Genomic DNA, 15507 nt, shown 5'->3' on the forward strand with positions numbered 1-15507 from the left:
TTTAACGTATGCTCCTGTGGCAGCCAAACTGACTAGAACACTGCTCTTTCGCTTTAAATTGAAGAACAACTATTATAAATCCGTTATTACAAATGCAAACGCTATAAGCAAGAAGGCAAGAAGTAGCCCATTGTCCTTTTCTTACAGAACGTACCAAACAGATCGGGACTTTATTTAAACAGTAAGGGCAAAAATCATGGTTTGGTGCGAAAACATGAGTAAGATGGCAGCAAGCCATATCACAGTTACCAGTGCATACTTGCTGCGTCACGCACACAGACAAAATAATTCAATTTTACGTAGAATTATAGTGTTTGTTATTATTATTATTTTTTTTCATTTTCTTATTTAGATTGGGAGCGGGGAGCCAGTCAGCGAACCGACCGTCTCCCCAAAGCAAAAATTGTAGCCTCGAGACACCCCGAAGAGTGTTCGCAGAGCAGTCAGCAACCGGAAGTGCAATGGTCACCGTCCGCCCTGTGTGCCCGGCGTTCTTGATCACCAGACACACGGCTCAGGTAAGTATGAGTTGCAATGAATGGAATCGTACCTCTATTTATACCTTTTTGTGACGGACCTCGAACCCAGTGTTTGATGTTCCGATATGACTGCTTTTGCTGTGGCAAAATTCTACGAGCTTCCATCGCACGTGCCAGCAGTGGACAGCTCTCTTCTCATATATAACGGCACCAATCGGTCACACAAAGCGATTATGACGGGTTTTCAAATTATGTTGTTTCGTGGCGCTCTTTGTAATTCTTCAACTCGCATTTCTTAATAGATGCGTAACAAAAATCCCTGCCTCAGTAAAGCATTGCTAAAAGAAAAAAAAGCCAAATTTGCAAAAAATAAGTTTTTGTGCTTAAAATGTGTTACTTGTTAATCTTTCATGTTGTCAAAGACGACGACGGAAATGTATTTGGGAAGAGAATGATTTGCAGTGTGTACGCGTGTGCTAGAATGGGACTAGAGTGTGTTCCCTCCCAAGATAGAAGTTGTGCTCCGGATATTCGAGACGGCAACGAACAGCGATCAACGTGGTGGGATCAAGTACTAAAACACGAAGACACGTTGGATTTGGCAGCCGTTTTCTTGCGCGACGCATCCAGTTGTTCAACAACATCTGTATCACCAACAATACTATCACCATCATCGTCGTCACTTACAACGAAAGCAACAACAACATCAATGACTGATGAAACTCTGGCAGCATACGAGACATCAAAGGAACCACAGTGGACCTTAAGCGTCGTCAATGGCCGAGTGCGGCTCGAAAGCAAATTCACGGACTTTCAAGAATTAATGATGTACCATCAAGCATCAATTCGCTATCTATCTCCTTTGGCAGGATTATTGCAACGGGAAAACGTACGATTTGAGGGCATGTCTGCGAGTGTTGCGTTTGCATCCACCGGTATGGTTGAGCGCTGCACGCCACACAAAGGACGACAAATTACGATCAAGCAACTACCTCATCCGATCGATTACCGACGCGAGATGGATCAACTCATCCATTTGTATATGCAGCGCTTCAAAGTTATAACTGGGGTGGTACACGAACCAACATTCATGGATCATTATCGCAGACTATCGGATCCACTCAACAGCGCCATTGCGCTCGGCGTATGCATTGATGCAATAGCCTACTTTTATCCACAACTGAAATACTCGCCCCTCGTTAAACAACAATTAGCCGAATTCTTTTACGGTAGATGTCGAGACTTGTTGATAGATTGCTTTGAGGATTCAGAACGACAGCTTGAAGCAGTCGTTACGACCAACTTGGTGATGCAATACCTGCAAGACGTATTGATGGAATATCATGAGGCTCGACGATTGGTTACTGTGGCCCTGTTGGCTTGTGCAAAAACTTGAGTCGAATGAAGCGCAACGCATGTCTCCCGTCGAACTCGCAATGCTCCACCGACATTATGCTTTTAATCGAGCTTGTGCCAGTGTCATTGAAATTTTTTTGGAAGGGAAGTTTGATTTCACTGGAGTTCAAGTTGAAAACTTGGATTTATTGGATGGCGAGACGTATACAGTTGCACGCTATTATAGCATGTGGAAGTACCTATTCAAGTTGTGTGGATCCCCTTACCTCACATCAGTAATGGTAAAACTCTTTAATACACGCTTTCTTGATATTGTGTATACTTGTAGCATACGAGATTCACTCATCTGTCTAATTTCGTAATCACTATAAGCAACAAATTGTTCTTGCGATTCATGGTCACCCATATGAGCTAAGCCTGGATATGATCTTACAGTTTTGAGCCAATGGTTCGAAGTTGGTGGAAATCACTTCCTGACGACTTGCTGATATGTGACGATCCGTTTACACCAACGGTGGATCGAGTCGTCGATGACGTTACATCATCTACTTCACTGGTGCTATTCGGCGTATTGCATGTTTTTACAGCACTAGTTCAGTCGTCGATGCTGAATTCTCGTATTGCAAATGCAGAGGACACTGCAACAAATGATATGGTCCGGATCATACAAGAAAAGTCCGCGTTGCTCACACTCTCTTCAATAAAGGCGCTTGTATACAATGTGAAACGGAATCTTGAATTGACGAAGAAGCTATCCCATGTAAGTAAGCAATAGAAAAAAACACTTTGGCTGAGGAGATTAAGTATTTCTTATTAAACTTTGGCTTCATGTAGTATCTATCACCTATATGTTGGGCACACTACATTCGGTCTGTAGTGTTGTGAACAGCAGCTTAATTGTCCAACCTTCAATAGAAGTATTTGACTTATTAATTCAATGTTTAGGTCAAATCTACGCGCAACTCCCGCAAGAACATATGGTAATGCATAGTTGAATTTATGAGTTTAAACAGTAAGAACTACTACTAATTGATAGAATCATTTATTACTTCCTCCGAGACCGGACCCTCCAAGGTCAATCCCATGGATATATACGAAAAATTTCCAATGCCTGGTTTTGCCATGACCTCTGATATGTTGTCTACATGCATCAACCAACTTGAGCGCGGCTTTCAGCTTGTACTGTGACAACAATTACTGTACATACTTGTTCGTGTTCTTTAAGTCGTTTGTAATATATACCTTCTCGGCTTTATTGTAAAAAGAAGGCCACGTTTTTTTAACCATGTGTCGACACCTCTTTATACCTTGATCTTGATCTCTGCCAGTAAGAAAGCGATCCAACCCTTCCAGTGTGGTGATAGGATATGCAGTTAATCTAACCCTTGCAAGTGATCACTTAATACTGAATTGGCCGCAAAGCTCATGCAGACACACAGACTCGTTTGACGAATTGATTACCTAAGCTACCTCATACTATGACTAATAGAAGAATTTGTCATGCAGGGCTAAATAGGACTCTCAACTCTTTTTATTTTAACGACCGATCCCGCCTTCTTATTCCTTTTCCATATGAGAAATGAACATCCTTGCCGCAGTAAGCATACGAGGTTCTTCTTTTTTCGAATAATAAGAAATCGTACTGAGGCATTGGTTCCGTATGTCTAATTTTTATCTTGTTAGATTGTCGAAGTAGACGAAGGAAATGCATATGGAAGAAAGGAGAAAAGAAATGCGAACGATGTGCACAGTTATTCACTGAATGCATTCCAAGCCAAATCAACAGTAATGCCGATATTTGTAACGGCAACGTTCAACTACTAGAATGGTGGGACCAGGCGTCGCAAATCGAAGATGCATTGAACACAGCAGAAGATAATTTACGCAACTACTCGACCATTCCCGGGACAAAAGTACAACGAGCCATAACGCGCAGTAGCAGTAGCAGTAGCAGTAGCAGTAGCAGTAGCAGCAACTCTATGGAAAGGGAAGCAGACGCACAATCAATAGAATCGGAACCACAATGGTTATTAAGCGTCATCAATGGTCGAGTACGGCTCGAAAGCAGTATCAAGGACTTTGAGGATTTGATGAGATACCACCAAGCATCGATTCGGTATCTATCACCCCTGGCTGGTTTTTTACAAAGAGAAAGCGTTCGATTCGAAGGCATGTCAGCAAGCGTTGCAGTTGCATCCACCGGCCTGATTATTCGCTACACCCAAAATAGAGCGCGTCAGACTGCTATCAAAGAACTACCGTATAAGATCGACTATCGACGCGAAATAGACCAGCTCGTGGCTTTATACTTGGAGCGCTACAACAAATGCGTCGGTTATATTCACGAGCTAACATTTATGAGCCATTATCGTCGGCTCAAGGATCCGCTCAACAGTCCCGTCACGCTCGCCATGTGCATCGACACGATCGCCTATTTTTATCCACAACTAAATTACACGCCCCTCGAAAAACGACAATTGGCCGAATTCTTTTACGGTAGATGTCGAGACTTGTTGATAGATTGCTTTGAGGATCCAGATCGTCGACTTGAAGCAGTCTTGACGACTACAATGTTAATGCAATACCTACAGGATGTGATGGTGGAGTACGCCGAAGCTCGTCGCCTAGCTACTGTTGCTCTACTGATATGTGACGATCTCGAAGCACATGAAAGTGGACGCATGTCTCAAGTTGAGCGTGTTATGCTCCGTCGGCATTATGTAGCCCTTCATATATGGGAAGGAGTTATCAATGTTTTCCTAGAGTTGAAGTTTGACTTTTCACGGGTGCCAGCGGTTAGCACGGAGCTTCTCGAGGGTGAATCAAGTGAGATTGGGCAATATCTGAATATGTGGAATTTGATGACACAGCTGATCGGATCGCCTTATATCACGATATTGATGGTAAGAGATGTTCAAAAACGACAGTTGTTAAAGATTGCATATTTTCTAATGAAAGCCGCTCCAACTTTCTACTGTCTCTTTTTCACTGCGACGGTGTTTATTTAAATAGCTGCAAATCGGTCGCGCAGTCCATGGACAATCATATGAACTGACCTTGGACATGATACTACAATTTGAACAAAAGGTCCTTGAATGGTGGGATAACCTTCCTGACGACTTTCGGATATGTGACGATCCATTTACACCAGCAGTTGAACAAGTGGTTGACAGCATTACGTCGTCTGTCGTCTTGGTGCCATTTGCTATTCTGCACGCTTTGTCGGCGCTAGTACAATCGTCGTTATTAAGGCCACCAAGCGTGAGCCTTCAAAATTCTGCGACTGATGATATGATTCGGATCATCCAGGAAAAAGCTACTTCAATCACTCTCAGCTCTACAAAGGCGCTCGTCTACGTCATGAAGCGAAATCTTGAAGTTGATGTTGAAGCTGTACCATGTAAGTCAAAGAACCTGTGTCTTTATATATCTGACGTGGGAGAAGAGAAAAGCGTATAGTTCTTTTTTTTAACATGAAAATAACATGCTATAGTATCCATTGGATATATGTTAGGTACACTGCATGCAGTTTGCAGTATTGTAAACAATTGCACCACGGACGGTGTCCAGCTTCCCGTCGAAGTTTTTGATCTATTGTTTCGGTGTTTTACCCAGATCAATGCCCTCTTTCCTCCAGGACATCAAGTAAGAATACAAAGAAATGTCGATGGCGGTTACTCGAAATAGAAAGAAAGGATGGAGGAATTAATGATTGCTTTGTTAATACAGGTTCCAGCCTCATCATCTACTCTTGAAGCGTTCATGGCTGATTTCAAGGCAAGCCCGATGAACATATACGACAAGTTTCCGATGCCTGGTTATGCTATGTGCTCTGATGTCTTCTTTACCTGTTTTAACCAACTCGAACGCGGGTTTCATCTTGCATTGTAAATTTATCATCATCTTTGTTCATTCCGTGTACAGTAAATATGCTTCTCCAGAGATACACTAGTAGTTGCTGTTTCCCCTTCCCTTCTTAATTACTCTTTATTACTTTCAATAGAATAATTTTTGACTCGCCAAGAACTTCAAGAACGTTGATCGGAACATTCCGTTTCCGACAATTAAACGGAGGGGTTGACAGCAAGACTTGCTATTGTGCAACATCGATTTACGCCGCGACGAAACAACTCGAAAAACCTGCTTTAATACAGATTCTCCACTCGTGAAATATGACTCGCAACCCCAAACCATGCTTATGTAAATATGCAACTACTTTACACGGCTCACTTTAATTTCTACTCCTAATGCTAATAACATAATATCAAATAATTATAGACTGTAAGCGTCGTCGACGGAAGTGCACTTTTATAACTACTAATGTCAAAGAGTGCCATCTCTGTGTGCAACTGCAAGTACCGTGTATACCAAGTGAGACCGACGAAGAGGGCCGACCTGTGCGCGACGGTAATCAGGAACTGCAGCAAGTGCGACAACAAATTTCCCAAATCGACCGTGATTTACAAACTATGGAACAGTTCATCAGTGACAGCAACGAAGCTCGCCAAGTGGAATGGAAACTTCGTGTGGTCAATGGGCGCATTTATCTGGTTAGCCGAATTAAGAACCTGGAAGAACTCTTAATGTACAACCAAGCATCAATACGATACCTCTCTCCCTTTCAACAACTATTCAGCAGAGAAAGTATTCAGTTCAAAGGCACCACTCCGAGTATTGCGGTGGCGTCGACTGCTCTGATTATTCGCAACGCCAACCCTTCCAACAAGCCAAACCGTACTGATCCAACTCCACGTGGTCGCCCAGATTCGTTTTACAAGCAGTATATGGATGAGCTCATAACGCTCTATATGGAACGATACAATCCATTTGTCGGTTTATTACATGCACCTTCGTTCCTACAACATTATCAAAGCCTAAAAGACCCTCTATCAAGCCCCATCGTCCTGGCAGCCTGCGTCGATACCATTGCCTATTTCTTTTCGAGACTGAAGTATTCGTCAGAAGAAAAGCGTCATCTCGCCGAATTTTTTTACGTCAGGTGCCGAGACATGCTGATAGGGGAGATGTTTGACGATCCAAGGCAGAGGCTCCAGGCAATTATTGCATCGAATCTGTTGATGCAGTATCTTTTGGACCTGCTGCTTGAATTTGGCGAAGCCCGGCGATTATTAACCGTAGCTTACCTCGCATGCCACGAAGTCAATGTTGACGACCTATCGACAGTTGAATACGCACTGTTCCAACGACATCGTGCCACTGTACAAATATACTTCACACAAGTCAACATGGCATTTCATGACAAGTTTGATCTTGGCATTGTCGAATGGGATAACGTTTACCCAATGGATGATGATCCACCAGCGGTACACAGTTATCTCGCCATGTGGAAATGCATACTTGAATTGGGTAGCTCGCCGTATATTGTGTCTATTTTGGTGAGTGATATAACAAGAAGTGAGCAAAATGAATTATGGGTTAGAAGTAACAAATCCGTGAGACAACAATTCTGACAGTATTATATTGTGCTTTACTTTCAGGAAACATTAAGCGACGCAATTATTCATGGAAGAAAGTGTGAGTTGAGCCTTGATAATATCCTGCGGTATGAACCAACGATGCGCTCTTGGTGGAAAAATATACCAGAGGAATTCCGTCTCTGCGAGGAACCGTTCGATTTAACGTCGGCCAAAGAAGCCTTAGAAAGGGTTACTTCATCCACTCAAATGGGTCCATTTGCTTTTCTGCATGCATTTACGGCTATCGTTCAGTCAGTTTTGCTAAAGCCGCAACTGGCACAAGATACAGGCGAACCAATCAATGACGACATTGTCAATATCATAAAGGAAAAGGCCATGTCCCTAACATTATGCTCAACGCAACTACTTGTCCAGATGATGAAAAAGAATCTTGAAGTAGATATTGAAGCTGTACCCTGTAAGTAATAGTAACAATGTTTTGTGGACATATTAGTATACATATGCTAATACATGCTTACAAATTTTCCAGTATCGTTTGGCTTTATGATTAGTGTTCTTCACTCAGTCTGCAACATCGTAATGACTTATCATCAAGTGAATCTTTCGCCTGCTACTGAAAGAACACTGATGCATTGTTTCTTCCAACTGTCATCGATCGTGCCTCTCGATCATCATATTCCTCGGTCAATTTCGTCCCTGGAGTCGTTTATGCTTACGTTAAAATCCAACCCATTGTCGATGTACGAAAAGTACCCCATGCCTAGACTTGCTATGCTATCCGACATACTTTATACCTGTTTTGGACAATTAAATGTAATTTAATAATACTGTACATACACAACAGCATACACATAAAGTTGTATATATTATCCCCTATGTAATATTTAAATGATGACGATCTCTGCCACATCTATAACCATCAATACCGATAGTCACAACATATTAAGTGCATATTGTGTCTTGATACATACTACATATATATTTTAGAGCAAATATACACAGCCGATATTATTGTCACCAACCTGTAATTCCATGTAGTAAGATCTGGTAGGGTCATTAAACGAAATAGAAAGTTTGTACCTGAGGTGGTGTTGATATCAGGGAGCTGTTTCGATTTAGGCGAGTCTGACAAGCAGATGATATGTAATTAGCAGGTTTTCAAACTTTGTACTACCTCACGCAGAGAAGAGAAGGTTGGAGAACAAAGCTCTGAAATGCTGAGCTGCTGCGCATAAGCATGATGTAGCACTTGATGAATTATTAGGTACATATAATAAATTGCCGAGAACCTGTAATCCTCGATATAAACCCAATTGGATCTTTCCTTTCCTATAAGCATCTATCTGACCAGACAATGTGACGATCAGTATGATGGGATAACGGATGGTAGATAACAAGACCGCAACAGCGGCCCTATGATCATAGATGCAGCAGCAGCAGCAGTAAGAGTTATCCGCTGCCACCCACTCCGTTGTCGTCATGCAAGGTCGGACATTACCCGAGATAAAATTTCCAGCGCAACACAAATGCAACTTCGAAACGACTCAAAACGACGCGAAAGTTATTATCACACGAGAAAAAAAAGACAACCTGTCGTTGTCGTCGTCGATAGAGCAAAGAACCAAAAAAAGATAAAGCTGTGCTGTCCCCCACACTGTGTGTGAGAAATGCCCTTCACACCATACACATTACAAACCATTCTTCCTTCGGCCAGCAACAGTGTCGCTACAACCACTACTGACGACCAACAACAGCCATCGCCACCAACGAGTGCAAGTGGAAGTCCAGCACAATCTACGTCACCGGGCTCCTTCTTTTCACGACGTTTACCGAATTCTCCTCCAACCTCGGATGTATCAAAGTCATTACCGTCGAGTCCACCATCACGTCTGAACAACTTATTAACAGGTGGTGGCAGTAGCCAAACATCGCTCGCGAATGCAGCACCATTCACTATTGATGCCGCCGAAGCTTGGGGTAAGATCAAAAGAGGACAAGGAAAAAGCACGACCATTTTGGCAGACCCTTTCGAGACATATATTATTGCTATTACCTCCTTAATTGACGTTCTTCATTGTTGGCATTATAGATACCAATCTTTATTTGGGCACTTCGGACGGTCAAATTCTGCACTTTATGCTAGAAGAGCACGGCAAGGCTGAAGAAGTAAGGAAAAGGGGAAGTGGGGATCACAGCCATCGACCGGGGAGTCGAAGGGCAGCCAGCTGTACTATTGCGAGGGAGACTATCCGAGCTTGTGTGTGTGCGTTGCTCATATCGTGATACTGGTTTCTTATCAATTCCACAAAAAAGGTACCGTATGCATCACGTCTCGAGAACAAAATCAATCTTGGATTTGGCCGAAAACCAGTCGAGCGTATTCTTGTATTACCTCAAGTCTCCAAGGCAGCTGTGCTTTGCGGTAAAAAGAGAGATGATTGAATGAGATAGGATGCATGTCGGATAGACAAGAACACTAATGATTACTATCGTGTATTAGATTCAACATTGAGTTTCTATTCGCTACCTTTTTTTGATCCTATACCAGTGGCATTGGTCCCTCAAATCAAAGGAGTTGCATGCTTTGCCCACGATGTTGCAGAAGAAGGTCGGATAGGAGAGGATGGAACGATTGAATTGTGCATTGTCAAACGAAGAGTGCTCCAAATTTTGAAAATCGGCGAACTGGTTCAAATGAAGAAGGTGATTATCTATCATATAATGCACAAAGCTGGAGGAGAACAACTAGACTAGTAAACGTGGATCCGAAAAAAAGGGAATAGCTAATGTAAGGGGTGACGGGTGTACTTGATGATTTCTAGGAACTGCCATTACCCGATGGAGCAATCACGATAGCACGACATAGTCGCAACTTATGCCTGGCCGACTTTAACAACTACAAACTGATCAATCTACAATTGCCAAATCCAACACCACTTATTCCAACACCTAAGGTCGCCGTAACATCGTCTTCTCCAACTACATCCATGCTCGGTACTGCTCCACAGACTGTACCGCGTCCTGTTCTCACAGTCATCAAAGCTGATGAGTTTCTGGTGGTTAGCGGGAATGTTTCTGCCAACAACCATACAACGATTGGTATTTTTGCAGACTCGCACGGCTCTCCTATTCGCGGTACTCTGCAATGGTCCAGCTATCCCAAAGCATTATGCGTTGAATTCCCGTATATCGCAGCACTTTTACGAAACCATACCATCGAAATCCACAATATTCTCGATCAAAAACTTCTCCAAATTATCCAACTCGACCCATCATTTGAGCCTCGTGGCATGTCGTTCGGTCATGGTATCAAGGTTTGGATGGAAGGTATGGCAGACAGGCTCTCAAGGCGACCGTGGCTGTCATCGTCGACTAGCACCACCAACAACAATAATAGTGAGGATGACGAGTTACAGCTCCAATTACGGCGGCAAGTTGCTCGGTTTTCTACTCTGCCTGCTCGAATTCTTGTATACGGTCGTGACAGTGTAAAGGCGCAGATCGTTACTCCTCTGGTGGTTCAAGTCGACGCGTTACTGGATACGAAGAACTTTGAAGAAGCGTTGGATATGGCCGATCAAGCACGTAACACGCTGTCGACAGAGAACAATACCCATGTAGAACGCATGGTAACTATTCATATGTGACCTCCTTTCCTTTATACTACATCTGACCCATATAAACCACTAACATTATATATGCTTTTCTTGTTGTTAAGCAATCAGAACTAGATTTTATTTACCAAAAGGCTGGTTTGCTTCTGCTGCAAGAAACTCTGTTCGAAGATGCTTTTGCATTACTATCAAAAGGAAATCTGGATCCACGGGTGGTGATATATCTATTTGGCGATCTCTCTCAGTCTTCCTGGATCAGTGAAACACCTAATGTATCATTATTCGATGGTATTCGTAGTTTACTGGAAAGTATAGGAAATATTGAAGGTGTTGTAGCACAAACTATGGAGAAAAACTACTCGCCACACTTGGAAGAAGAAGATGACAAGCGGTCAAGTCCTACCATGGAAATGCGGCGCGTCTTGTTAAAGAACGCAAGAGAAGCATTGGAGAGATACCTCACAGTAGAACGCGGAAAGCACAGGAATTTGATTGGAAAAGGAAACGCAGTATGCAAAGTAAGTTACTCGTGTATACTGGTTAAAGACTAGCATCTTATCGATTAGTAGCGGTCAGTCGAAGCTAACTCTATCCCTTTGTTAGGCTATAGACACAGCATTATTGAAACTCTACGTGGGCGCTAGCAACGATGAATCCATATATACCCTTCTTCAGCGACCAAATGATTGTTGTCTTGAAGATTGTGCCAATGCACTTGTCCGCTCGAAGGTAAAGCTCAATCTTAAAGAACGAATACTGTACAAATGTATGCACCCAAGCTTCATCTCCAATGGCTTATTTAGAATGGTATATCTTCGTTTCTCATAGAGGTACTACGCTCTATCTGTACTATACCAATCGAAACAATTGTATGAAAAAGTGCTGGAAACATGGACGAAGATATATTCGGGCGAGTCACCAGACGCACGATTTACCGACGGTCTGAGTCAAATCAAACGATTGCTTTTACGCGACATTAACGATAATATCCAGCTTCCCCTGGAGACGATTGTTAAATATACCTGGTGGCTAATGGATAATGCACCTAATGACGGTGTCGAAATATTCATACGATCACCACGTGCCACCGAGATGGATACCGACGAAGTTTTGGAAAAACTAGAGCGCTATGGCAATGAGCCCGTCCGGACATATCTTGAATACCTCGTTTTGACGCGCGAAAGTGACCGTGCAGAGCATCATACACGGCTGGCATGTAGTTATGTTCGTGATGTGAAACGTGAAATTCAAAGTGCACAAGCCGGAGAAATACAAATTTTGAGTATGCGTGTGGTCTAATGTGGCATGCGCTTATGTTTGCTTGACGGCGCAATTTTGGTTAATGCTTTTTTTACATAGTTGATAAATTCAAGCAATCAGTCAATCCCATGGAAATAGGCGGGCATGATCAGACTTTTGTCGCTTATTTAGGGCGTCATCAACAAACGGAACTGGTTCGCAGACGCTTGCTCCTGATACGACTGTTGCAACAATCATCACAGTATGATCCACCGACACTTTTTCAAGCTATCTCAGAGGCTGGGCCTTTGAACATCGAAAGGGTTATCATTTATGGGAGGGTAACTAGTATATCGCTTCAATGTTGTCGGGATAGAAAAAAAGGTTTCGATAGTAACTAAAATAGGTGCTTATCTAGATGAAAGAGCATGAAGAAGCATTGCGTATTTTGATACACGAGCTTGAAGACTTTGTTGGTGCGGAAACATATTGCGTAACCAATGGACAGAGCACAGGCGCCGTCCCGGACATTGCACCAGTGCACACGACGATGATCACACCAGCAAGAACATCTTCTTTGAACCGCTTTGAAAAGACAGCATCATCAAAAAAGAAGAAAAAAGCAGGCAAAGAAGCTACGCCATTAACGCAAGAAGAGTCTGCTCAGCAACTAAACGAACGTCGGCAGTTATTCTCCATGTTGTTAAAGACATACTTGGCGATCAAGGAGAGGTATGCAAGGACATATGCTTATATCGCATTTCTCACACGCATACTCACAAACATGATGCATTTCAGGCAGTTGATGTTGATACGAACAATGCATTTGCTGACAACACAGGGATATTATTTGGACATATTAGAGGTATGCGGTGTTATTGGTAGCAAAAGGAAATTACACGTTTCAAATATGATATGTGTGTGGGAATGCTGAATGTTTTTTGTGTGTATGTATAGGTACTGCAATTAATTCCTGACGATTGGCCAATTCAAACCCTACAAGACTTCTTAGTGCATTCGCTGCGCCGTTCTCTGCATGACATACGCGAAGGGGAAGTTGTGGTCGGCTTAAGTCGAGGAGAAAACTTGATGGTGAGAATAATATTATGATTGGAAAGGGAGAGAAAAGGATGTCTGGTCGGTGGAGAACAAACAAAAGAAATGACAAGTAGTTTACTCACGTGAGTAAACCAATCAGATTGGTAGCCAGCTGATCGACATGTACAAAGATATTGGACCTGTATATGTTGATCCAAGATCTGAGTGTCACCGATGTCATCGATATTTAGGAAATAGTATCGTAGTTCGAGGTCACAGGAATGGGCACTTACTACACCTACAATGTGCCAAAGCATCGGGTCTAATAACACCGGGTGATGCTGATCAGGCTACTCCCGCTACCACTAGATCACTATAATAGTAATAATAACTACACTAATACTCTTTTTTTTTCTGCGAGAAAAGGAAAAGTTTGGGGGCAGCGGTCTAATTACCTGGGTGGAGTAGGTGGTTTTGTTTGTTAATTTTCACGGGGGACCAACCAGCCAACCAACGGTAGACACTCTCGGCTGAGATTTAAGGAAAAGGTTAAACGGTGCCTATGACAACCACTGATGCCTGCAGCATTGGTAGTAGTACAAAAAGGGGAGGCGCGTTGATTTGTTATATAAAGCCTGTCGAAATTTTTTTTCATTTATTTCCTTCCCTTTTTCTCGCTCTCGTTTCCTGCGTGTGTCCCTTCTTGGGCACCCATCTTCTTGGGACCTTGTTGGATCCGTCGCCCGGGGGGCTCGACTAATCGTCTGCCACAATTAGTGCCGGCTGGGTAAGCTCTTAAACTATCTCTTCTGTTGCTGCTGTACACTGCTAGTCTCTCGTCATAAGAAAGGAGCATCCACAACATGACAGTATGCTCATTATCTACAAACATGTAACTCCAGGCCCCCGCGCGCCCCTCCCCCTCCTTCGTTTGCCTCCTCTTCCTGCTCCTGTGGGCTCATGGGCACAGCAGTTCCAGTAGTAAATGGGCGCTGTGGCCCGCGTCTAGGCTTTCAAGAATTCCGGTCCTCTTCCTACAAATCCAATAAATTGTCGCCTGTGATATTTTTTTTTCTATAATATCGGCTTCGCTGCCACCTTAAAAGAAGTTTTATCCTTGTGTGCTGAGTGAAAGATTGGTGTAAAAGAAAGACTGCGCCATAAGATAGTTTTAAATCTACCGCCTTTACACAACACGTCTGTTACACCATGGAATTTACAAAAAATGATCGCCTGCAGGAACTTTAACTAACTTAACAAATGGTCCCAAACTTTAGGCTAGTGTGTATTACACAACAACAACGCGCACCACGCGTATTATACACACACACACACACATCACATCACTTAGCGATTAGTACACAGAGGAAGGCTTTTCTCGTTTCTACATGAGAGCTCCCCTGTTTATAAACAAAGAGTATGGATACAACGGCCATTTCGGGCATTTTAGGAAATAAGTTACAACATTCTGCTCTTCTGTTTTGTTGCACAACGCGGCGGCGTCTCTCCAACTTCCTAATCGTCTGTACGGCTCCGGCGCATCAATTTGTTAAAAGATCAATCGAAGTTTTCTCTATATACACGCACGGGACCTCAACTGCTCAGCTTTAAAATGTGCTGGCATCCTTTTCAAGATAGGAGTGCAAAGATTGTATATTTACTAAAAGAAGAGAGTGCGCTACCATAGCGGTCTGTATTTGAAACGCGTATATACAATACTTTGTACGTGTATGGTGGCGATAGTGGAGAAGGAGCATATTGAAACTGCCATAAAGGGAAAATCAATTCTATTAAAAATGCTCTGCTTTGTTTGCGCATTTTCTACATAAAATAAAATAGCTTACTAACGTAATAGCATATGTTCCCCATTAGGTAGCTAATAATCGTACTTCTATGGTTATGGTGTGAGATGAAAGGATGAGATGGTACGAAAATAGTGTAGGAAATTGAGACACGCATAAAATTCTGCTTGCACCCTGTAATCAGTATCAATTGCTATTGGATTGATTATGCTTGGTCAAAATATCAAAATCTTGGTCGATCAGACAAAGGAAAAAAACGCGCCTCAATTGACGCATTTTAAAAGTGTATAGAAAAGGTGCTTATTAATATCATATACAGATATCAAAGTATGAAAGTTGGGAGCCGGGGAACTGCGGGACTATCTAATAAGAACAGATGTCGGCTATTTGCCAAAATAATAGTTAGCATTAGAGCATGATGTAGTCAAAACTGAGTTTCTTTTTGCGATCGGGGCACTCTACTGCATACAAAAAGGAAGTTTGCGGGAACACGGAGTGATAGTGAGTTTGCGGAGGATGTTCAAGTTTTTCCGACTTAACA

At 42.6% G+C, this 15507-nt stretch overlaps 6 protein-coding genes across 6 annotated transcripts; all 6 read left to right on the forward strand.

Moving 5' to 3' along the window:
- Positions 1–1188: 1188 nt before the first annotated feature.
- On the forward strand, positions 1189–1875 carry BDB00DRAFT_789688 (uncharacterized protein; the record flags this gene model as incomplete). The annotated part of the gene is made up of 1 exon (XM_053120890.1): positions 1189–1875. One exon carries the CDS (start codon positions 1189–1191, stop codon positions 1873–1875), a length of 687 nt encoding a protein of 228 aa, XP_052977566.1.
- Positions 1876–4173: 2298 nt separating this feature from the next.
- Positions 4174–5997, forward strand: BDB00DRAFT_509263 (uncharacterized protein). Its single transcript, XM_053117653.1, has 6 exons — positions 4174–4331; positions 4427–4738; positions 4848–5235; positions 5329–5480; positions 5565–5612; positions 5860–5997. The coding sequence occupies exons 2-6, from the start codon at positions 4433–4435 to the stop codon at positions 5914–5916; spliced, it is 951 nt and encodes a 316-aa protein (XP_052977567.1). The 5' UTR covers positions 4174–4331; positions 4427–4432; the 3' UTR covers positions 5917–5997.
- A 39-nt stretch (positions 5998–6036) lies between these two features.
- On the forward strand, positions 6037–8471 carry BDB00DRAFT_833940 (uncharacterized protein). The gene is made up of 3 exons (XM_053124301.1): positions 6037–7231; positions 7334–7730; positions 7803–8471. The coding sequence occupies exons 1-3, from the start codon at positions 6305–6307 to the stop codon at positions 8093–8095; spliced, it is 1617 nt and encodes a 538-aa protein (XP_052977568.1). The 5' UTR covers positions 6037–6304; the 3' UTR covers positions 8096–8471.
- A 376-nt stretch (positions 8472–8847) lies between these two features.
- On the forward strand, positions 8848–10173 carry BDB00DRAFT_509529 (uncharacterized protein). Its single transcript, XM_053117655.1, has 5 exons — positions 8848–9250; positions 9363–9439; positions 9587–9695; positions 9774–9976; positions 10050–10173. The coding sequence occupies exons 1-5, from the start codon at positions 8941–8943 to the stop codon at positions 10083–10085; spliced, it is 735 nt and encodes a 244-aa protein (XP_052977569.1). The 5' UTR covers positions 8848–8940; the 3' UTR covers positions 10086–10173.
- Positions 10174–10260: 87 nt separating this feature from the next.
- Positions 10261–11438, forward strand: BDB00DRAFT_767359 (uncharacterized protein; the record flags this gene model as incomplete). Its single annotated transcript, XM_053119663.1, has 2 exons — positions 10261–10902; positions 10992–11438. 2 exons carry the CDS (start codon positions 10261–10263, stop codon positions 11436–11438), a joined length of 1089 nt encoding a protein of 362 aa, XP_052977570.1.
- A 481-nt stretch (positions 11439–11919) lies between these two features.
- BDB00DRAFT_883883 (uncharacterized protein) lies at positions 11920–13103 on the forward strand (the record flags this gene model as incomplete). Its single annotated transcript, XM_053128275.1, has 5 exons — positions 11920–12169; positions 12247–12467; positions 12545–12858; positions 12990–12991; positions 13084–13103. The coding sequence occupies 5 exons, from the start codon at positions 11920–11922 to the stop codon at positions 13101–13103; spliced, it is 807 nt and encodes a 268-aa protein (XP_052977571.1).
- Between the last annotated feature and the right edge of the window lie 2404 nt (positions 13104–15507).

The sequence above is a fragment of the Zychaea mexicana genome (genome assembly GCF_025766255.1).
Source record: "Zychaea mexicana strain RSA 1403 chromosome Unknown BDB00scaffold_60, whole genome shotgun sequence".
Taxonomy (NCBI): Eukaryota; Fungi; Mucoromycota; class Mucoromycetes; order Mucorales; family Lichtheimiaceae; genus Zychaea; species Zychaea mexicana.